This window comes from Lontra canadensis, unplaced genomic scaffold (assembly GCF_010015895.1).
Source record: "Lontra canadensis isolate GAN:19392208 unplaced genomic scaffold, GSC_riverotter_1.0 scaffold75, whole genome shotgun sequence".
NCBI lineage: Eukaryota > Metazoa > Chordata > Mammalia > Carnivora > Mustelidae > Lontra > Lontra canadensis.
The window spans coordinates 579,830-603,300 of record NW_022631069.1 but is presented as its reverse complement, the minus strand read 5'-3'; the positions used below and the strand labels follow the sequence as shown (position 1 = coordinate 603,300).

At 37.5% G+C, this 23,471-nt stretch overlaps 1 protein-coding gene across 1 annotated transcript; it reads right to left on the bottom strand.

Moving 5' to 3' along the window:
* Positions 1-322: 322 nt before the first annotated feature.
* Positions 323-22,931, bottom strand: SEC22B (SEC22 homolog B, vesicle trafficking protein). Its single transcript, XM_032881297.1, has 5 exons — positions 22,712-22,931; positions 14,201-14,310; positions 11,177-11,337; positions 9,120-9,266; positions 323-2,273 (listed from the first exon to the last, which is right to left on the bottom strand). The coding sequence occupies exons 1-5, from the start codon at positions 22,784-22,786 to the stop codon at positions 2,119-2,121; spliced, it is 648 nt and encodes a 215-aa protein (XP_032737188.1). The 5' UTR covers positions 22,787-22,931; the 3' UTR covers positions 323-2,118.
* Between the last annotated feature and the right edge of the window lie 540 nt (positions 22,932-23,471).

Here is a 23,471-nt window from a genome sequence, read left to right as displayed (position 1 = left end):
TAGGTGTCCTTTCTTAATGTGCCCCCAATAACACTAGATAGCATTTATCACATTCTGTTTTACATGCCTCATTGGTTGCGGACACATTTCATCTGGTCACATCTTTCCGCTACCTCCCATAAAGAACAGAAGTGGGAGCCACATCATGCCAGTCTTGTTCTCATTTTTCTACCATCATTAACATTAAACCACTTTCTCATTCCTTTCTTCATCATTCTGCCGCCATCCTCATTTTTTAATTAACCCAGTGAGTTTGGTAGAAATGTACCCAGAAAGCTTCATGTACACAAAATAACTATATAACAAAACTTCACACTGAAGGGAACATTCTAGAAGTATTTATTTCATTGCTGGCCACTTGGTTGCTGCATGCAACTCTCAACAACGAGCTGCCACTCTCCACTCCTATAGAAGAACCAAATCCTATGGTACCACTAAGGTTTTCAGACTTTCAGGCTTTTATTACCAACATCATTACTCTAGGGACAGGCCTTGTAGGGACTTAAAAGCACTTATTCTCTATAAAAAGTAACTTCATATTTCATGCACATACTCCAATTGGCAGACTTAGGTCCAAAACGGGAAAGAAAAAAAGTTATTCTAGTTCTGTAAATTTATTAGAAACAAAATAAGCCACTTCTCCTTGCTTTGTTATTAAGGAAATAGAACTTTTTTTTCTCTACCAGGAATCAAGACAGCAGCTTTGATGATCCCTTAGTTATAAAATTGTTTACTCATTAAAGTTCTCTCCAAAGATGTTAAGAAGTAAGAAGGTGGCTCATTTTCTTGTACAACTTAAAGAAATATTTGCAGTATATGTAAATTCTATGTTATATTGTAGACCCTTGTGATAATTTAAAAGGTCTATTCTCCCCATTTAAAAAATTCTACCTCAGAAGGTAAAAGGAAATCCCCATCATCCCTGAGCAAAAAAGGGAAAAATCACAGGTACTTTTATTTGTTAATAGAAGCCACTTAAATGAGTTATCTATCTTTAGAACATTCTCAGAGAATTTACATAAACTGAAGTAGGTATGAGGTGTTGTTCTCAGAGACTTTCTCAGATAAATGTATTTAGTAGTTTGAGTAGATGCTCTATAAAAATTTAAATCTAACTACATGGCTAAACATTTTCCATTTTGAAATTTGAGAATATCCTGAGAGGATGCCTATGGACATGAAACTACTGGGTGCAGAGGAATTTGTAAATGTCAGCAGGAGGGAAAGAGAGGGGGGGAAAGCTACAGTGGAGAAAGAAAGAAGGGGCAAGACAAAACTGTAGTGACAGGCTGGGCCTTTCTTCCCATTAAGTCAGGGGACTCTGGCTATCTGAATGCTGTACTTAATCTTCTATTAATATAAACCGGATGCTGACAGATAAAATTAAGAATGTCCCAAACTAAATTTAAGTCTTTTAAGGAGTAAATGACAGAAAACACTTTAGCTTCTTAATCAAGGAGTGCTATAATATAATTTCAAGGCATCTTAATATAATTCATTTAACCCTAAAGCAGTTGTGCAATAAGCAAAATGTCATAAAAGGAAAACAACAAAAGTTAACTTCCTATAGGGGCCAACAGACAAGCTCTTTGTAGCACAGCAATTAACCTTCACATAGTGGAGTCTTGTTTACAAGGCCATCAAAAACTGAAAATCACAAATGTCACCAATGAAAGGAATGTTGATTAGATAGAGGCATAAAACTTCCCAATGGGCTGCCTTCTCTGAAGGAATTTCAGCCTGTTGTTAGCAAAGGTTGGCTAAGCCAGATGTCACTGATGACTCCATTAGAGAAAGGAAATGCCCCACTCAGTGCTGTTTAAAAATGTAAAGACACTGGGAGGGAAAAAACAAAATAAAACAATCTACTGTTCCCTAATGTATACAGCCTAGCACCCAGAGAAAGCCTCTGCCCCCAAAAGAGGCTTTCTACAAAGGGGTAAGCTTCATCAAATGAGGTGTAACATTTCATTTTCAGGACATGTCTTTCCTTGCAAGTTCTTTAGAGGCAGAAGTTCCACTTGGAATTCTAATACACATCTCTGTGAGCTCAGCTTCCTGAAAACATACACCTGCCGGGGTCTAGGTTCACCCTTGCCAGTGACTGGATTCATTACTTCACAGCCACCAGAATCGCACATACACTATTAACATGATGAAAAATACAGCGACTGCTGCAAGTTTGGCATAAGTGGAACGCATGTTCAAGTACTTCGCGTCCTGGCGGTATTTCTTGGACAGACTGGACAGATTGTTAGCCTTTGAATCCAATGCTGTCAAAGAGGAAAAAAAGGAAAACAGTAATTAGTCCCTGAAGTATTCTGTCTAATGTATTAAGCATAAAAATAACTTAAACGAGTGGGACCACACCAAACAACCATGAAGTTTAAATTGTTTTTATTTTAAGGATTAGGGTGCATATACTGGTTAACCCATGACCCTGACTCACTGTAAAATCTACACTGCACTTTAAAGTTACCAGACTAAATTATGTTCAAATTCTTGAGATTGTACCGTGAGGTGGTTAAGAGTACTGGCTCTGGTCTCAGAGCCTTTGGTTCGAATCTCAGCTACACCAGCCATGGGACAATGGTCAATTCACTTAGTCTCTACTAAGACCCAGTTTCATCATCTATAAAATGAGGATAACAACACTAACTGTACCACAGGATTGTAGGTACATGAGAATGGCTGTAAAGTGAAAATAATCCTTGGATATGATAAGCCTTTGAGAAGTGTTAGTTGATAAACATCTTCATCATTTTTTAATGGTCTAAATCATATTCTCTCATACCTTGAAAAATGATAATCCATGTAAGATAAGACTCAGGTGACCAGAAAATTCAATGAATCAGAAGCTGAGTATTGAGCTATTATCTTAACGGTGGCTGCTACCAAATTCCCAAGATTCTCTACACGGTAAAAACTATTATGATGCTACTAGAAATTATATTTCAACAGACACAGGAAAGTTGTCTTGTAACTAAAATATAATCACAGGTGCTGGAAAACCACCAATACCTACTAAATTAAGCTTTTTAGAAACTTTTGCAAAGTTTTGTTTTTCAGAAAGGACATTTATAATGTAATTGCTTTCTATAACTGTTACCTGAGCACTTAGAGAAGCAACGAGACTGGGCTAAAATACATGACATATTTTAACAATACAAACAAATTCTCAGTGTGATATAAATGAATTCTGATCATTTTAGTTCTTTAAATTTTTGAAAAAAAAAAAAACTATTTTGCAATATGAATTTGTTCTTCCTTAGGGAATACTTCTGGAATATTTGGAGTTGCTTAATAGAGACTGAGTTGATTGAGAAATGTGCTATTACTTAATGACAAAAGAATGATAGCCACTTCTAAATTAGCAATTTGTCCTGTAAGAAAAACACTTAGTCACATAAGAAAATTTAGGAGATGAGAAATAACCATGACAATGCTGTGGGGAATCTTTCCAGCCAGTCTGCTAAAATGGACACTCCACTAGATAGAAGTTCTTAACTACTATGTCTACTGCTATATCCCCAGTGCCCAAAACAGAGTCTGGCAATAGTGAGTGATCAAAAAATAAATATTTGCTAAATGAATTTAAATCTGCTGAGAATAACTGGGCCACAGAACAATATTAAGTCATATGAAATAAACAATAGTTGAAAGAATTCCTTTACATAGGAACATTTAGAAATACATGATATTGTAAAGACAAAGCCACTGCTGGGAGAAGTCACTGAGCAAATATTTGTTACAGGCACCAAGCAAAGTGCCGAAAGATACAATGATGATCACAACATATACGACCCCTCTATTTGGGGAACTTACAGTCTAATAAAATGACAGACCTAAATGAAAAAACAAAACCCACGGCTTAAAAGAAACAGCTATTTTAGGCAGTAAAAATGGGCATAATTTTGTATTGCTGAAAGAACCCACAGGAGCTACTTCGGTCTTAAATGCAAGGCAGACTAGCTCTAAAACCAAAAATTAGAAAGAGGGCTGCCTGGGTGGTGCAGGTGGTTAGGCATCCAACTCTTGATTCGACTCAGGTTGTGATCTTGGATTGTGAAATTAAGCCCCATGTTGAGCTCCATGGTCAGCAGGAAGTCTGCTTAAGACCCTCTCTCCCTGGGCAATCCCTTTAGGTCCCCTCCCTCCTTGGGAGCTTTGTACTATCACTTTGCTCTTGCTCAATAAACCTTGCTTTGCTGCCCGCTACCCCCTAAAAGACTCCCTCTCCCTCTGCCCCTCATCCCTGATCACTCTCTCTCTCTCCCTAAGATAAATAAATCTTAAAAAAAAAAAAAAATTAGAGGAGCACCTGGGTGGTACAGATGGTTGGGCAACTAATTCTCGTGATCTCAGGGTCCTGGGGTCAAGCCCCCCAGTGGGGTCTGCACTCACTACAAAGTCCACTGGGGACTCTCTTCCCTCTCCCTCTGCCCCTCTCCATCACGTGCCCTCTCTCTCCCTCTCTCAAATAAACAAATAAATCTTTTAAAAAATTAGAGAAAGAAGACATAAAAGATGGATTCTTATTATGAAGAAGTAAAGAGAAAGAAAACATTTTTTGAGGTAGGCTAATCCTTTCACTATCCTTCAGATATGCTCTTTTCAGATATGCTTTTTCTTCCTCCCTCTTAAAATATCACTCTTCACTTCTTCCTGGTCTATCAAAATTCAAGAAGTCTTCCCTGTTCACTTCACATTATCTACTTTCTGCTACATTTAACAGCTCTTATTGTTTATATATCCATTTAAATCTATCACACACTGAAGATGGACAAGGACCTGCAGAGGCCAATGAATTCTGCCAGGCACTAGCAGTGTGACTAAAAGCAAGGTACCTAACTTTTCTGAATCTGCTTCTTTATCTGTAAAACTGGTTTGATTCCACCCAATTCACAAGAGATTACTCTAAAGCGTAAGTAAGATATATGTAAAGTCCCCGTGGGGTGCCTGGGTGGCTCAGTCAAGCATCTGACTCCTTGATTTTGGCTTGGATCATGATCTCCGGGTCATGGGATATGCCCCATGTCAGGCTCTGTGCTCAGTGTAAAATCTGCTTGAGATTCTCTCTCTCTCTCCATCTATCCCTCCCCCAGCTCACACTCTCATTCTCTTTCTCTTTCAAATAAATAAATAAAATCTTTAAAAAGATAAAGCCCCATGAGATGCCTGGGTGGCTCAGTTAAGCATCTGTCTTCACCTCAGGTCATGACCCCAGGGTCCTAGGATCTAGTCCCACATCTCATTCCTTGCTCAGCAGGGAGTTTGCTTCTCCCTGTGCCTGCCTCTGCCCCTGCTTGTGTTCTCTGTCCCTGACAAATAAATAAATAAAACCTTTTAAAAAATAAAAATAAATAAATAAAATAATAAAGTCCCCCTACCATATTGCCTAACACAAAGGGTTCAACTGATGTCTCTTCCCTCATGCTACCTATAAATTACTTTGTGACAATGACAATGTTTCTTATCCTTCCAATCAGATGAAGTTATTAATATTAGAAATGTACAGGTGACCCTTAAACAACATGGGTTTGAACTGTGCACATTCCACTTATACATGAATTTTTAAAAATATTTTTTAATTTTTTAATTAACATATAATGTATTATTAGCTCTAGGGGTACAGGTCTGTGAATCACCAGATTTACACACTTCACAGCACTCACCAAAGCACATACCTTCCCCAATGTCTATAACCCAAACATGCTCTCCCTATCCCCCTACCTCCAGCAACCCTCAGTTTGTTTTTGTGAGATTAAGAGTCTCTTATGGTTTGTCTCCCTCCTGATTCCATCTTGTTTCACTTATTCCTTTCCTACCCTCTAAACCCCCCACATTGCCTCTCAACTTCCATACATGAATTTTTTTAATAGAATACTATAGATGTATTTTCTCTTATGATTTTAACAACATTTTCTTTTCTCTAACTTACTTGTAAGAATATAGTATATAATATGCGTAACTATACAGAATAACATGTTAACTGGCTGTATATGTTAAGGGGAGGGCTTCCAGTCAACAGTTGGCTATTAGTAGTTAAGTTTTTAGGAAGTCAAAAGTTCTATACAGAGTCCCTGACCCCCACGCTGTTCAAAGGTCAACTGTCTTCTTTTCCAATCAGCATAGCACTAGAAGAGAATCTTTTTACACTTTTGATAAACTGACCATATGTATATTTTGATATAAAGAAAAATTCCTGTTCTGGTCTATTTTATCCCAGGAAGAAACAGTAAGACTGTTATGAGGAAAATTTACAGACTCACTCATCCAAAATTTGATGTTTAAAGAGTGTGAAGCTATTTGCTAGAACAACTGCTGACTACTACCATAAAGGTTACAATCTGCAGTTCATAATAAAGGAAAACACATCTTCCCATGAATAACATCACAAGGCTGAGTTCATGAAATACTCACTAGGCAATGATTTGTGGTCATTACTGTGAGAGAAATAAACCAAGTATATGAAATAGATATGAAATACATACATATTACATTTAAAGAGTACGTTAAACACTTAGGTAACATTTAAACATTAGGTAAATATACATGTATTTTAAGGCAAATTAGTTAAGTACACAGGTATACATACACGTGCATACACCCATATGTGCTTAAAAAACTGTTACATAGCTAAGTGTCTTAAGAGTTTAAAGGACAAAAGAGATTAATGTGACGTGGGCTATCAGAATCAGGGAAGGCTTCTTGGAAGAGGTAGTCCTCGTCTGGATCTTAAAAGAACAAGTCCAGGACGGTGAGGAAGCTGACCGGGCTGAGGCAGAACATTTGTGAATTAGAGAGCATGAGAGAAGTTTGCAATCTCCTTATCTTCCATTACAGAGAACAAAATGCCTTGCATATGGTAAGCACGCAGTAAAAATGAAAAGTAAGTTGATCCACTGGCATTTTTCAAAGAGCTGGAGCAAAAAATCCTAAAAATTTGTATGGAACCAGGAGAGACCCCGAACTGCTAAGGAAATGTTGAAAAAGAAAAACAAAACTGGGGGCATCATGTTGCCTGATTTCAAGCTTTACTACAAAGCTGTGATCACCAAGACAGCATAGTACTGGCACAAAAACAGACACACAGACCAGTGGAACAGAGTAGAGAGCCCAGATATGGACCCTCAACTTTATGGTCAAATAATCTTCAACAAAACAGAAAGAATATACAGTGGAAAAAAGAGAGTCTCTACAATAAATGGTGTTGGGAAAATTGGACAGCTATGTGTAGAAGAACAAAACTTGACCATTCTCTTACACCATACACAAAGGTAAACTTGAAATGGATAAAAGACCTCAACGTGAGGCAGGAACCCATCAGAATCCTGGAGAACATAGGCAGTAACCTCTTCGACATTGGCCACAGCAACTTCTTTCAAGATATGTCTCCAAAGGCAAAGGAAACAAAGGCGAAAATGAATTTTTGGGACTTCATCAAGATCAAAACCTTCTGCACAGCAAAGGAAACAGTCAACAAAACAAAGAGGCAACCCATAGAATGGGAGAAGATATTCCGCAAATGACAGTACGGGCAAAGGGCTGATATCCAAGATCTATAAAGAACTTCTCAAACTCAACACATACAAAACAGATAATCATGTCAAAAAATGGGCAGAAGACATGAACAGACACTTCTCCAAAGAAGACACAGAAATGGCTAACAGACACATGAAAAAATGTTCATCATCACTAGCCATCAGGGAGATTCAAATCAAAACGACATTGAGGGGTGCCTGGGTGGCTCAGTGGGTTAAAGTCTCTGCCTTAGGCTCAGTCGTGATCCCAGGGTCCTGGGATCGAGCCCCACATCTGGCTCTCTGCTCACCAGGGAGCTTGCTTCCCCATCTCTCTCTCTGCCTACTTGTGATCTCTGTCAAATAAATAAATAAAAATCTTAAAAAAAAAAAATCCACATTGCAATACCACCTTACACCAGTTAGAATGGCCAAAATTAACAAGACAGTAAACAACAAGTGTTGGGGAAGATGTAGAGAAAGGGGAAACCTCTTACACTATTGGTGGGAATGCAAGTTGGTGCAGCCACTTTGGAAAACAGGGTGGAGATTCCTTAAGAAATTAAAAATAGAGCTTCCCTATAACCCTGCAATTGTACTACTGGGTATTTACCCCAAAGATACAAATGTAGTGAAAAGAAGGGCCATCTGTACCTCAATGTTCATAGCAGCAATGGCCATAGTCGCCAAACTGTGGAAAGAATCAAGATGCCCTTCAATGGATGAATGGGTAAGGAAGATGGGGTCCATATACACTATGGAGTATTATGCCTCCATTAGAAAGGATGAATACCCAACTTTTGTATCGACATGGACGGGACTGGAAGAGATTATGCTGAGTGAAATAAGTCAAGCAGAGAGAGTCAATTATCATATGGTTTCATTTATTTGTGGAGCATAAGGAGGACATGCGGGAGATGGAGAGGAGAAGTGAGTTGGGGAAAATTGGGAGAGGGAGACGAACCATGAGAGACTGTGGACTCTGAGAAACAAACTTAGGGTTTTGGAGGGGAGGTGGGAGGTTGGGTAAGCCTGGTGGTGGGTATTATGGAGGGCACATATTGCATGGAGGACTAGATGTGGTGCATAAACAATGAATTCTGGAACACTGAAATTAAAAATAAATAAATAAAAATTAAAAAAAAGAAAAGAAAAGTAAGTTGAGACAAGACTAGATCTTATCTTGTAGTCACAGATGTTAAGTTTTTCAGCAGAGGAATGCATGGCATTTTATGACATTTGATCTGACAGCAACAAAGTCTCCCAAAGTGGCTAGTCAGGAAACCACTGCAATAAATCTTTGACAATTTCCTCTCATTCTTCTTTTATTTCCCTTAACTTATGTGTTTCTGTAAATATTTAATGTTGTAAATATACTGGAAGCAGTGATTGCTTCTGATATGGAACATCACACTGTTCCAACTCAATAAAAACTAATCATATTAGGGAAAAATATTATATTGGAAGTCTTATACTATAATCTGTCTCTAAGAGGTGATTTCTTAATAGTGCTAGACAGAATCTGACAGCAAAAAAAAGTATCCCAAAATAAGCTATCCTTGCCTATAGGAGGACTCTTATTAATGCTTTACATACCTGAGAGTGCTTCTCCCCGTTGTAACACTTCTTCAATATTGGCCACCATGATCCTCTGCACATCTTGCAATTCAGTGTTGATAGAGCCTAGGTTTCTCCGAGCACGGCTGTCAATGTAGAGCTTCTTGGTTTTCTGAATGTAGGTGTCTAGAATAATGAAGAGAAGTGAACATGAACAACTTTGTCCATCAAAGTACTGTAGGGAATAGGAAGTTTTGAGTGTAGTCCTGGATCTGCAATTGTCCATGGCTAAGCAAGCTTTTGAGTGAGCATCAGAATCTGAGTTTTGATTTCTTCATTTATAAAATGCAGATAGATGACCAATCAAGAGAAATGTCCTCTGTACACCTTTAAATGAGAAGTCTCTGCTCTCAAGATCCTTAGAGAAATTAAGACCCACTGTAGTAAGCCTTTCCTGAAAGCAGAGATTTTCAAAACATGGTCCAAGGATCCGTAGGGTTTCACTACTTAATTCTTCACATTCCCTGAAAAGGATCCTGGCAACAATCTAGCATCACTACAGGCTAATATGGCAAAGGTTATTCTATCATCAAAAGGGAGAAAAACACTGTCTTAAAATATTTTCTTTAACATACATTTCTAATTTCCCTCTGTTCTTAAACTTCAGGTAAAGCAAAATCCCACTACAAAACTGCAATCTTATTCATGGCTAGCCTATGTCTGTATTTCTCAAACCTGTAAAAAGAACAACTTATTATCAAAGATTTTATTTTCAACTTTGGGCAAAAATCATAAGTTACATGAGCTGGATACCTCTCATTTGCCTCCTTAGACCTCCTCTCCACCTTTCTGCACCATGCTTTTGTCTCGGAAAGCTGACCTGCATGGACCACATCGTGGGCTCCTTGCCCTGGTACTTCTGGTTAGGTTCAGCCAATGGGGGACTCCCAAGGGTGAGGCATGAGAGCAGATAGTGACATTAGGGTATTTATTCCCAATCTCTCCCTGAGAAGTCACCCTGGCAGTATCCCTCCAACCAGATGTTATTGCTCCTCTCAAGTTGGCCTTCTCTATAAATTTTTTCCTTTGAAGTTCCAAAAACTGTTCCTTTCTCTTATCCCTTCAGGCTTAGGGATAAAAACAATTACTGTATTACTGATCTCAGGTTACTGTACTTTGTGGTTCGCCTATAACCCATTCATCTTTGTATTCAATCCTTTAAGCTAATTTGAGTGTACCAACTATTTCCTGTGTGACCTTGATACACTATTTTTATTTTTTTCCTTGGGTTTATTGGACCTTATCTTCAAAACAAAATTTGAAAAACCAGACATTATAAAAATTAGCACTTGGAACGTTTGTAGTTATGAAACACCGGAATGTTTTGCTAAATTTTCTTTATTTCTAAAAGTAAGATAACCATTCATCTAGCAAATTGATAACACTCCAGAAATTTGGAAACAGTAAAACCAATTTCTGTTTTAACTAAAAATACCAATAATGTAGTCTAGTCATACACTTATTCTCACTTCCACCACTTAGGGTACTCAAGACATTTCCTTTGATTTATTGCCATCAGATATTTAACTGGTGATGAATCTTTCTGTAATTATTTTACATGGACATCCACACTCACTATTTCTGCATGTAATAAATGTTCTCTCTCCCCAGCACCATACCTCTTCCAGCTATTTTTTTTTTCTTTTTAATTAGAGGATCTGAAAGAACCATCTTCTTTCTGATTTCCAAGTTTTGATTTCCAGGAAATGAACCTTACTGGGGGCAGGGAGAACTCAACTACTATACACCAGTCAAGTAGATCTTTGGACACAATTCTGATGATGAATCAAACCAAATCACAAAAAAGGGCAAAGGGCAACAAGTTCTAAGAAAAAGATCAAAAGACCAGAGAAAATTACTAAGAAGAAGTTTCATTCATTCAAAAGGACAAAAAGAGATGGAATAGAAAAGACAGAACTCAACCCTTCAGTAAGTAAACATCAGAAAAAAATGTGTCAGAATTATTATCAATGTAACAAACAGCTTCTCCATATTGTTTGCTCTCTTGATATAGAGATGAAGAGCAAAAAACTTACCAAACTCAATAAAGGAATAGGGCCTAGACACAGTGGGCACCTTCTTCCCATGCTGTTCATCAAACTCTGAGTGCAAATCTTCTAGGTAGGCAAAAGCCAATTTCTTAGGGAAGGCAGCTTCACACAAAACCAAATAACAAACTCCCTGCTCAATAATGTAGCTGGAGAGACAAAAAAATACAAAAAAAACAAAAAGCAACAAGAAAAAGTTGTCTATAGAATAACAATACATCCAACAACTTGAAGCAGACTCTCAGTGCCTTAAAAACTTTTGAAAATATTCTAGCCTAAGCCCTTTGAGGCTAGCTAAATCAGAAAACCAATTTCAAACCACAAATCCTTGGAATCAAAAAGGAAACATCATCTTAATATTAGAATCATATTCCAAAAAGGAATATTTAAATGTTTATTATTATATAATTCAGCAAAAATATTTTAATACCTAAGACTTTTTCTTAAAAACTCAGAGTTGTGACTCCATCTACCTTTTGATTATGTATGGAAATGAGTATATACATATTTAAACTCCTTCCAGTTTTAAGAACAGTGGACTGGAAATTTTAGTGGATACTTAGAAGTTGGAAGCTAATGCCACAGAGTTTACTGGATACAGATAATGACCTTACAACAAATAATATTCCCTAATTCCCAGGATAGAACTCTGTATAAACTATCCAGTATCAGAAACTACTTAGTAACAGAAGTGACTTCCTCTTAGCTCCCTGGCACTCTGGAAGGAGCTATATGACTACATGTCTGAGATGTCTTGGAAAGGGGTCAGGTCACTCAGTGATTTCAAATGTCTTTCCAGCCAAGTGCTCTTTATTTCAGCAATAATTATATTCAGAGGACCAAGTACATTAAATAAAATCAGAAGGTCATTAGTTTAAGTAGGAGTATAAGGGCACAAAGTATTATATATACCCCTATCCCTACTCTTACTATGTGGCTCCTAATGCATCCTGGGACTCCACAGAGCAGTTTACAGTGTATCATATGATCTCTCAGGCCCCTTAAAATGATGATGATGATGATGATGATGATGATGATGATGATGATGATGATACTGCTGTTCTATCTCTTGCTTGGGCATCCGAATCAACTGCTCTCCTTGCCTTCAATCTAGACCATCTTCTAAACTACCAGTTTTATTCCTGGGGCGCGTGGGTGGCTCAGTCGTTAAGAGTCTGCCTTCGATTTGGGTCATGATCCCAGGAACCTGGGATCGAGCCCTGCATAGGGCTCCCTACTCAGCAGGGGAATCTGCTTCTCTCTCTCTCATTCCCCGTTATGTTCTCTCTTTCACTCTATCTTTCTCTGTCAAATAAATAAATAAAATCTTAAAAAAAAATAAACTACCAATTTTATTCTAAAAGAGTAAATATGACCTATTACTCTGCTTAAAAACACTCAGGATTCCCTAACACCTACAAAATAAAATCATACTCTTTGATATAATACTTGTGGCTCCAAAACAGGTATAGACTGGTCTCCAAACTTGGGTTCTTTTACATCCTCATGGACTTCTGCTTATAGATAAATATATATTTCTAATTGTAATACCCTTTTATGTACCTGGAAAAACCTTGTTCATTTTCATATGCTCGATTCTACTGTAATTTTTTCCATGAAATTTCTCTGTATTCTCCCTCTTTCTATCCCCTTTCCTCAAAACTTACTCCCTACAAATGGGAATTTCTTTCTAGTTCCAAAGCATTTCATTTATACCTGAATTACAGCACTTCTTGCCCTATGGTATCATAGTTTAGTTGTCTGCACATATGTTTCTCTCTGCTAATAAGACAAGCTCATAAAAGTTATGGACATCAAAGGCAGAACTTAACATGTGGTCTGTCAAAGGATAATCTTTAATAAATAGCTCTTAGATGGAAATTATGGATGAGAAGAGATTATAAAGTTACTAAAGGAACCATATAGAAGAAAATGTTCTTAACCCATGGTAGAGATAAAAATGCTATATATAAAAAAAAATGCTATATATAATTCGGCTCCTATATTTATTTTTTTGATGTTGTAAACTGGATTTGTAGAAAGTATTTCATATACTACACAAATTAATAGCTTATAAAAGTTAACATCCAGGCAAACCTTTGGAGTCCCCAGCCTCTTTGGGAGCTTTGTACTCTATCATTCAATGAACTTTACTTTCACTTAATAAACGTGGCTTTGCTGCACCAATAAATAAATAAATAAATAAATAAAATGTAAAATGAAAAAAAAAAAACTTAATATAAAAACTTAATATCTACTACTTTCTTAACCAATAAACCAGGGTTTGTTTTCATTTTGGTTTTGTATACTTGTTTGTTTGTTTCTAATGGGTGGAGATCTTTTTTTTTTCCCTTTCAAGTTAAACAGCAGGTCCCTCACAGGTCTCTATTGTCTTAGCTTCTGAGTTCCTAAAATAGCAAGGATTACTTAGCTAATCCTATTTTATTTTCCTTTGATCGTCTTGTCCTCTTTTTAAAAAATCTTTCCTGTTTTATCACCCTCAAACTTGACATGTATTAAACATTTAATACCAATTATTTGTAGATAATTTGCAATTCAATAAAGTCCTTTTGATCCCTCTTTTGGCTATATGCACTGCCTATATAACCATAGACTGAGATGCTCTTAAATTACCCTCACAAAACTAGGACCATGTTCCCTATTTTTTATAGAGGTAACGGAGCCTAGAGAAGTATGTGAGTTGTTCAAGGTTGTGTTGTTAGTAAATGTTGGCTTTAAGAAGCTGCTAAAGCAAAAAATTATCTATTATTGCACGATGGGTACAGCACTCATTAAACACAGGGTAAAGGTTCATTTATTGTATACAAATTTAATAAACAAACCAAGATCTCTGTCTTGCAGAACTGGAGCCAGGGAAGTTGCTTCCATGAAGAGAATGTATTTTTTAAATTTTCTTTACTTTTAAATAGTTATTACCACTCGTATCAGGTGTTACTTATATCTACTGCATCTCATACTTAAATGATCACAAAGAAATGGGATTATACTCACTGGAAAGTCATGGCACCGGCTTCCAAAGTACATCTAGTAGGGGACTGTTCATTCAACTTGCGAAAGAGTTGCTTAGCCTGACTCTGGTACTGTTGAAGATCCCGGCCAGACTGAAATAAGACACCTTCATTTAAGAATTTTCCACACACAAAAACACCAAAACAATTAGTCAGCAGCATCATACTATGAGGACACAATGTAAATAAGGTCTTTTTTTTTTTTTTTTAAAGATTTTATTTATTTATTTGACAGAGAGATCACAAGCAGGCAGAGAGGCAGGCAGAGAGAGAGAGGAGGAAGCAGGATCCCTGCTGAGCAGAGAGCCCGATGCGGGGCTCGATCCCAGGACTCCGAGATCATGACCTGAGCCGAAGGCAGCGGCTTAACCCACTGAGCCACCCAGGCGCCCCGTAAATAAGGTCTTTAACTAAAGGTTAGTAAGATTCATTTTTAACAAAAGAAAAATGGCCTACTGTTAGAGCAAAAAGGAAGACCAAACCCCCTAGTTGTTCAAGAAAATCACACTATTTGCCAAGAACCAAACTGTACTTCTCGACTGTCTTTAAGGCACTTTTAACTTTCAATCAAGTGTTTTTTCCACTATTAGGTCAGTGGTCTCCTCCTAACTCATTTCACTTGCACACTTACTGGCACATAACTGGACGAAATTTTCTATACCTGGGAAAGTCCTAGGAAAAACAGACTGATGAATCTCATTTTTACTTGGAATATCGAAGCAAAATCTTCCACAAAGTGTTACAGTATTGAACATTTAAGTAAAACTAAATGTATGCACCCGTAACTGCAAATTACTAGAAACACTATAATGCAACTGGGTAAAAATGAGCAAGAGTAAGGACCGAGACTGAAAAGTCAAATATTCTTTACTGAGTAAATCTCTTTGGTTTCTGAGTTTGAACAGCAAGGGACATATGCATACAAAATGAAAGTAACAATATTCAGATGATAGAATTACAGGCAATATTTTCTTGAACAATTTTTAAATAGTTTAATAATTTTTTAAAAAAAGGAAAAGAGCCTAATGAGGAAAATAGTAGTGTCATCTCAAAAGGAGAACATCATACTTCACTAACCAATTAGTTCCAAACAGGAAAGAAGGAAATGAAAAGCAAATATACATTATTTATGCATCCACATACAGCATGGGGGGGGTGAGAGGGGGCTTTTGCCATTTGATAGAAAGGAATTTTTTTATTTTAGATTACTTATTTTGAACACTAGAACACAGTATATCCTTGATAGATGTTTAGTAACTAAATGTTTACCTTAAAAAAGCATTTATTTGAGGTTCTTCCTCAAAAGATCTGTAGATTGGATCCAAGGTCTAACTTTTAGAAAATACAAATTGAAACCCAGAAATTCTAGATAGTGAACCACTCAGTTAAGAATAAAAACAAGGAAGCAATGATAAAATTATTAAAGCGGCAGATAAGCAAACGTACAAGTAGCGGATTCTAAGCTATATTTAAAATGAGGGCGTCTGGGCAGGTCAGTCGTTAAGTGTCTACCTTCAGCTCAGGTCATGATCCCAGGGTCCTGGGATAGAGCCCTGCATCCAGCTCCCTGCTCAGCAGGGAGTCTGCCTCTCCCCTCACTCATGCTCTCTGCCTCTCCCTAGTGCTCTCTCATGCACGGTCTCTCTCAAATAAATAAATAAAATCTAAAATAAAATAATGAACTGGAAATTTCAGTATGAATAAGGAAGTAAATAAGCATGAAGTGAACCAGGAGAGTTAGGCAGACGCCACTAGAAGTTATCTATTTGTAGATTTATCTTGTTTAGTACTGCAATGATTTGTTATAATACTTTTCACTTGATGGGGCACCTGGGTGGCTCAGTGGGTTAAAGCCTCTGCCTTCAGTTCAGATCATGATCCCAGGGTCAGCAGGGAGCCTGCTTCCTCCTCTCTCTCTGCTTGCCTCTCTGCCTACCTGTGATCTCTGTCTGTCAAATAAATAAATAAAATCTTAAAAAAAAATACTCTTCACTTGAGAAATATTTCTATATTAACATATATATGTACATATGTGTATATTTACATATTAACAATAATTAACATTATAATCTATATTAATGTAATTATATTAACCTGTATTGCATATACTTTTTTTCATGACTGGTCAGCTAGCAAAGGAGAGTGAATACTATCACATGCTTTGAACTAATGCACAATATCCCACATCCTAAATTTGAATGGTACTAGCCAATTTGCTTGCTTCACCAGTGCCATTATATATGTGGCGTTTGGAAGAGATCTGACCCTACATTAGACAGAAAGGGATGCAAATAAAGTTGGAAATATTACTAAAGTGCCAAGAAATAATATCAACATTGATCAATGATTTTCCAACCTTGGCTTTACACTAAAATCACCTGGGTGTTGTACCAAAACTACTCAAGCCCTATCTTCCCCTACCCCAAACCAATTAAATCAGTATTGCAGAGGTGAAACTCAGAAATTGGTATTTTATTTTTTTAAAGATTTTATTTGTTTGACAGAGAGAGACCGCGAGAGAGGGAACACAAGCAGGGGGAGTGAGAGAGGGAGAGAGAGAAGCAGTCTTCCCGCTGAGCAGGGAGCCCAATGTGGGGCTCGATCCCAGGACCCTGAGATCATGACCTGAGCCGAAGGCAGACGCTTAACGAGTGCCCCAGAAATTGGTATTTTAAAAATAGCCACAACTGCGGGCACCTGGGTGGCTCAGTCAATTCAGTGTCTGCCTTTGGGTCAGGTTATGATCCCGGAGTTCTGGAATCAAGCCCTACACAGGGCTTGCTGCTCAGCGGGGAGCCTGTTTCTCCCTCTCCCACTACCCCTGCCTGTACTCTCTATCTAATAAATAAATAAAAGATGTTTAAAAAAAATAAACAACCGCAACCACAGAGGTTAAGTAAAACTCTTTTTTGACAGCTAAAGGCATGTGAGCACATTAAAGGAACGAGTTGAAGAAATAAATGGGAAAAAAGAACTGTCAAAGACTGGTACAAATCCTTTGACTTTATAAGAAGCATTGTAAACACTACTGCAACCTAAGAGAAAAGAAACTAATAACTGTATGGACTACAAGAAGCTATGTCCAAAAGCAAGCTACAGTTTCAGGGACTTTCAATGAACAAAGCAGTGATTGCCAATGCACGACACTAAGTTTACAGAGAGATTATGGCATGCCAACCAACATTTTACAGTACTGGTTCCATTTGCATCACCATCGCCGAGAACACAATGCTGGCACAATCTTTCTGATAGTCATTTTTGTGATATGTATTAGAAATTATAAAATTTTGCATATTGTTTTATCTAACAATTCTGTATTTGAAAATATATGTACACACCATATCTTTAAAAATAACTACAAATGCATATAAAAATAAAAAATGTTCAGTTATAGATAGGAAATTGGTTAAATAACATATGGTATCTTTATATATAGGAATGCTATACAGCCATTAAAATGTTGTATAATATATAATGATATGAGAAGATATTCACTACAAACTAAGTGAAAAAAATAGGTGAAAGTCTTACAGTATTACCCATTATTAATTTTACACACATACACAAAGATTAAGATTATACATTAAAATGGGTATAATTTAAGTAGGGATTTTGGTAATAATCACCATTAACATTTTGGTCCTTTTGTTTATACGTATTTACTGAATTATCTACAATGAGCACAGACAAGTTTTGTAATGGGGAATTATTCATTTGCCCATTCCTGTTTATTGCATATTTGTACCCACAAATATGTACAGTTCCAATGTGAACTTTCAGAAAGGCAAAACGAAACCAGAAAAGATTTTTCAGAAATAGGCAAATTAATAAAATTAAATGAAAGCACTCACTTTCTGCCAAACACTGTTCTGAACACTTTACATAATTTAACGTAAATTATCTTTACAGCTACGTATGAGGTGATTTAAACCACTATGCCCATTTTCTGCATACGAAGTAAAACTTGCTCAAGGACTAGGAGCCAATAAGGGGAGGGGCAAGAACTTGAACCCAGACAGTCTAGTTCTGGAGTCCCTGTTCCTAAGCATGCTATACCACCTCTACAATTAATATTGCTTTGGTGATAACAGATTCACCTTCTGGGTGATCTTACTATTTCATATTAAATCTAATTCACAAGAAATGCTCAAGAAACTGTGGCAGCTCTGATCTAGATCTCACAAAACAATACATTCACTACTGTACAGACAGACCCTCAGTTTGCTTTTAAGATTAAAGTCACAAAGGGCCCATAGCCATTAGACTACCAAAAAACAGTTAGATTAGATATTCTCATTCTGTTTTCCATTTCATCTAGAACAACTTGATGAACGTTGTATAAAGTATAATGGAAAGATGTGTTAGCAATCCAATAATGAATTGGATGTGAATGTCTGGACAAATCCTGAAACTAATTCGAGGTCATCCAATAGCATATTTAGATTTGGTTCCATATATAATATGAAAGGTACAAAGTAGAAATATACCATATAACTATACCTCTTATTGCTATCACCTAGGTCTGGTGAACAATTATATCAAATGCCACCTTTTGTCTTTACAAGAATGTTTAGCTAAGCTCTTATCATTTTTAAATTCCTATTGAACTCAGCTGGTCAAAGGCCAGAAGCACCAAGAACCAACCATTTTCCTCTAAAAGCAATTACAGTAAGATGACTAATGAACCCTCAGTAATTGGGGTGTGTGTGGCAGTTTAAATGTACAACAGACTATCTGCTTTTTTGATGCTCCCTGTAGAATACTTGGTTAGATAAACACCTTCTTCAAGTCTCCAGAACTGGGGCAAATTGAAAGAAAAGCGAACAGCCTTCATTTTGAGGTAGAGCAGAAAGGTAGATGAAGAAACAAACATCGAAAAGAGAAACATACCAGAAAGATACAAAAAAAGAAACAGAGTATCAGAATCTAGACTTAAAAAGTTCATTTCTCTACCACCCCACCTAACTAAGCAGCTAAGCAGAGGAAAGAGTGCATGAGATGTTCTGCCTAAATTATTTTTTAAATTTGAATCTCTATTGTATTATTGTTGAATAATACATTATTTAATATATAATAACAATAACAATAATAATATTGTTGAATAATATTGAATAAATGTTCAACTCCAGTAGAAAGGCAGTTTGTACAGAACTAGCATCTACTAACCACCTAACATAGGATATCAATGATCAGTATAAATAATTGAAAAAGTGCACTGAATTATCTGGACTGAACAAAATTAAGGTACTTAACTATAAAACTATTTGGCTGAAATATCCATTTCTTAAAAAGTTATTTCTGGACTCCTAAGAAGTAAATATATGATTAAAAATGTTTTTTGTTTGTTTGTTTTCAGAACAAGGCAGTAAAGTGTACCAGTTACGCACTAAGGCTCTACTCTAGAGTCAGACAGTTACTGATGAAAAATCAGTGGTTCTTAACCATGGGTGATTCTGCCAACTGCACCTGGCAATGTCTGAGAGTATTACACAACTGGAGGGTGGTGGTGATGGTAGTGCTCCTGCCATTGAAGATGTAGAGGCCAGGGGTATTAGCAGACCTCCTACAATGCAGAAGACCTGTTCCCACAACAAAGAATCATCTGATCTGAAATATCAACAATGCAGACATTAAGAAACTGATGAAAAATACCATTATGCTATTTATTAGCTACCTGACTCCTACAAAAAAACCTATCATCTCTAAGTTGGGAGATGCCTAACTATAAAAGGGAATAATAAACATACTAACTATCCTAATATGATTGGTATGAAGATTGAATGAAATCGTATCCCTGACAGGCTTTAGCACAATGCTTGGCACGTAGCAGGTATTCTATAAATGTTCTGTATACTATTATCATAATAAAAAGAATCTAGGATTCATATTTTTATAGATATTAAAAGTTTAGGAAAGACTCTACTATCCAAAGACCAAATACCTTTTTTTTTTTTTTTTAAAAGATTTTATTTATTCATGAGAGACAGAGAGAGAAGAAGAGGCAGAGGGAGAAGCAGGCTCCCCACGGTTCAGGGAGCCTGATGCAGGACTCGACCCTAGGACCCCAAGACCATGACCTGAGACGAAGGCAGATACTTAACCAACTGAGCCACCAGGAGCCCTCAAAGTCCAAATTCCTAATGGAAATAATTATGGAACTGCCATCACAAAAATATTTTTGTGGAAAACTTCTTTCCTTGTCAATTAAACAGAGTAACCCATCTCAGTAAACCAACAACTATTTCGGAATTAAATTAAGAAACACACAATAGGGGTGCCTGGGTGGCTCAATCAGATGAGTGACCAACTCTTGATTTCAGTTCTTGATTTTGGCTGGGGCGGTGACCTCGGGTTGTGGGATGGAGCCCCAAGCCCCATGCAGAGGTGGCTTGGGATTCTCTCCCTCTGGCCCTTCCCCCACTTGTGAGTGTACCCCAAAGCACTAATATATAAAATCTTTAAAAAAAACACACACACACAATATCTCAATTATTTTTTTCAGTAAAGTATCAGGCAGAGATTAAGGAACTACTAATATCAAATAGCCTTTCAATTCACTGCATTCCTTGCCCACATTGAAATTTAATGCAATAAACCGACCAGACTTCTCCCTGGGAAAACCCTTTCCCAAACTATGTACATATCCTTCAACGAGAATTTTCGCACACTATCTCCCTTGTCAAGTCATATTCCTACATTTATTTTAATAATTCCACTCCTTCTGTAGAGTGGTCCAAGAAAATTCTTAACAAATTGGGAGAAAAGTATTTCACAATTGAAAATTAAGGGCATACTATAATGATTAGACTTTGTTTTGTCCAATGAATAGAAAATATTTCACTTAGCATGACCTGCAACGTCATGATCAGTATCACTATTCTCCTACATGTGAAAATAAACAGATTTCCAAGTCAAACCTAAAAAGGTATATAACCGGGTACCTGAGTGGCTTAGTGGGTTAAGCCTCTGCCTTCAGCTCAGGTCATGATCTCAGGGTCCGGCTCAATCCACATCAGGCTCTCTGCTCAGCAGGGAGCCTGCTTCCCGCTCTCCCCCACCCTCCTGCTCCCGCCTGCTGCTTGGTCTACTTGTGATCTCTCTCTCTGTCAAATGAATAAAGAAAATCTTTAAAATAAATAAATAAATAAAAATAAATAAAAAGATGTATAACCAAATAGAAGTTTTCCTTATTATTAGACAATACTGTCAGCTTAGAAGTCATTTATTTCGGGAGGACTTCTGGTCTCCCCAAACCAAACTAGATACCTTTTCTGTAAGGTAAAGGAGTGAGGTAAAAGAGCCTTTGAACTTTACCTTTCTGTAAGTAAAACAGCCACAGAGCCTTCTTCCTGTTCCACAGTAGTGGATGGAGATGCATTAGTTTTCTGCGTTTCCCATTAACTGTAAACTCCATGAAAATAGTGACTGTGTCCTCTAACTAAGTGTATTATCACCACGCTTGACACAATTTATGTGTTTAATAATGTTTTTTTCAACAATGTATGAATGAAAAGCCTAAGAAGAGATACGTACAAAATAATTTTTCTAGAAGTCACTTTTTTTAGGCTTGAGTTTGGTTTTGTTTTTCAACTACTTAGGGTGAATGAGAAAGTGAAAGAAAATTGTTCACCTGAAATAAGTTACATAATTTTCATTCTCAGCCTCCCTTCTTCAGAGACTGCCCAACCTTGTTCCAGAAACCAGTCTCACACAAGAAATTTCCCTTGTGATTGTAAGGCACAAAGCAGCTTCTTATCAAGATATCTGGGGTGGTGGTTGTTTTTTTCATCAAATCAATACACTTTTGAGCACTTGTGCTAGCATAAAACTGCTGTTGTAAAAGCTATGAGAAACACAAAGATGATTAAGATCTGTCTACTGCCTCCTAGGAAACTCAAATTATTGAAAGACAAAGGAAAATAGTAAAATAAAAAGTACAAGGCATTACAGGACTATAACACAGGAGTTATAATTTCAACAGTAGAAATTTAGTAAGGCTTATTGGAGGAGGTTGGAATTGGGCATAACCTTGAAAGTACTGTACTGAACTTCAAACAGGTGTCTACATGTGGCAATATTCTCTCACCCACTTTCAAAAGATGTCATCAAGATAGGTCAAGGATCAAGTGCCACAGAAGAGCTTGAAGAACTTAGGAGCTGATTTTCCCAGGACCTGTCAGCCTTGATAGCAGCAGAAAATTAGAAACCCCGAATTTTAACAAAGTCTCTAAGAGTTAACCCAGCACTGGGTGATCACAATCGACCGAAACCATCCCTACACCGCGCGTCTTTCTGTAGAGAAACAGGTAAGACAAAAATAAACCTCCTCCGTCAGGAGAGAGTTCTTTTTCACAAGTCGTCCCTCCACTGTCAAAGGATAAAAGCAATTCAGAGGGGTCGAGGGTGCAAGGGTCTCCTGGGTTCTAAGAAGAAATCCGGTACTGACAGCAGAGCTCCGGCAGGCACTTGGGGTCGCGGGGATCTCGGAGCTCACCTGTTCGTCCTCCTGCATCGAAGCGGCCAGCGGGAGTCCGTCCGCCACACGGGCGATCATCGTAAGCAACACCATCTTCACAGGCTACAGGGACCCAACACTGGCCGGGGTGGCCGGAGACGTTCTCCTGACTTCCTCTGCCGCGACAACAGTTATACCTCTAGCTTAGTTGCTGAAGACCCAGCAGCTTGCGTCTGCGCTTCCCGCTGAGGTGGCCGGAAACTAGCTTGGGAGCCTTCCACTACCGGTCCTCAGAATTGGCTTCCCACCGAGAACCGTAACTCCCGGAACACTAGTTCCGCGGTCTCTCCTTCCACCTTCGGAAACTTCCAAGGCCCCGCCGGCTTCTCTGGACTGGGAGCTTCCAATAAACCTTGACCCTTGAGGAGTGTGGCATACAAACTGAAACAGAGTAGTCTAGTTCCCAATACTTTTAGGGTGGGGAGAGGTCTCGGAGAGGTGGTGGGAGTTAATGGGTACGTAGATGGAGAGTATGTGCAAAAAAACGAAAATCAAGTTATATATTTTCATATTTTTGTATTTTATATATTATCTATTTTATACATACTTCTATATGCGTATACTTCTAGGCAGGGATTTTTGTCTGCTTGAAGTTTTTTTGTTTGGTTGGTTTTTGCTTGTTTGTTTATGTTGTATCCCCAGATCATTGAACAGTTTCCAATAAAATACACACACACACACACACACACACATACTATATATATATGCCACTATATATATATATATATATATATATATA

Bases quoted from the DNA above. Each gene is read 5' to 3' on its own strand.
- SEC22B (XM_032881297.1), bottom strand. From the start codon at position 22,786: ATGGTGTTGCTTACGATGATCGCCCGTGTGGCGGACGGACTCCCGCTG. The intron at 14,311-22,711 runs GTGAGCTCCGAG...GTCTTATTTCAG, and splicing joins CGATGCAGGAGGACGAACAG to TCTGGCCGGGATCTTCAACA. The intron at 2,274-9,119 runs GTATGTAAAGCA...CCTCTTTGACAG, and splicing joins ACGGGGAGAAGCACTCTCAG to CATTGGATTCAAAGGCTAAC.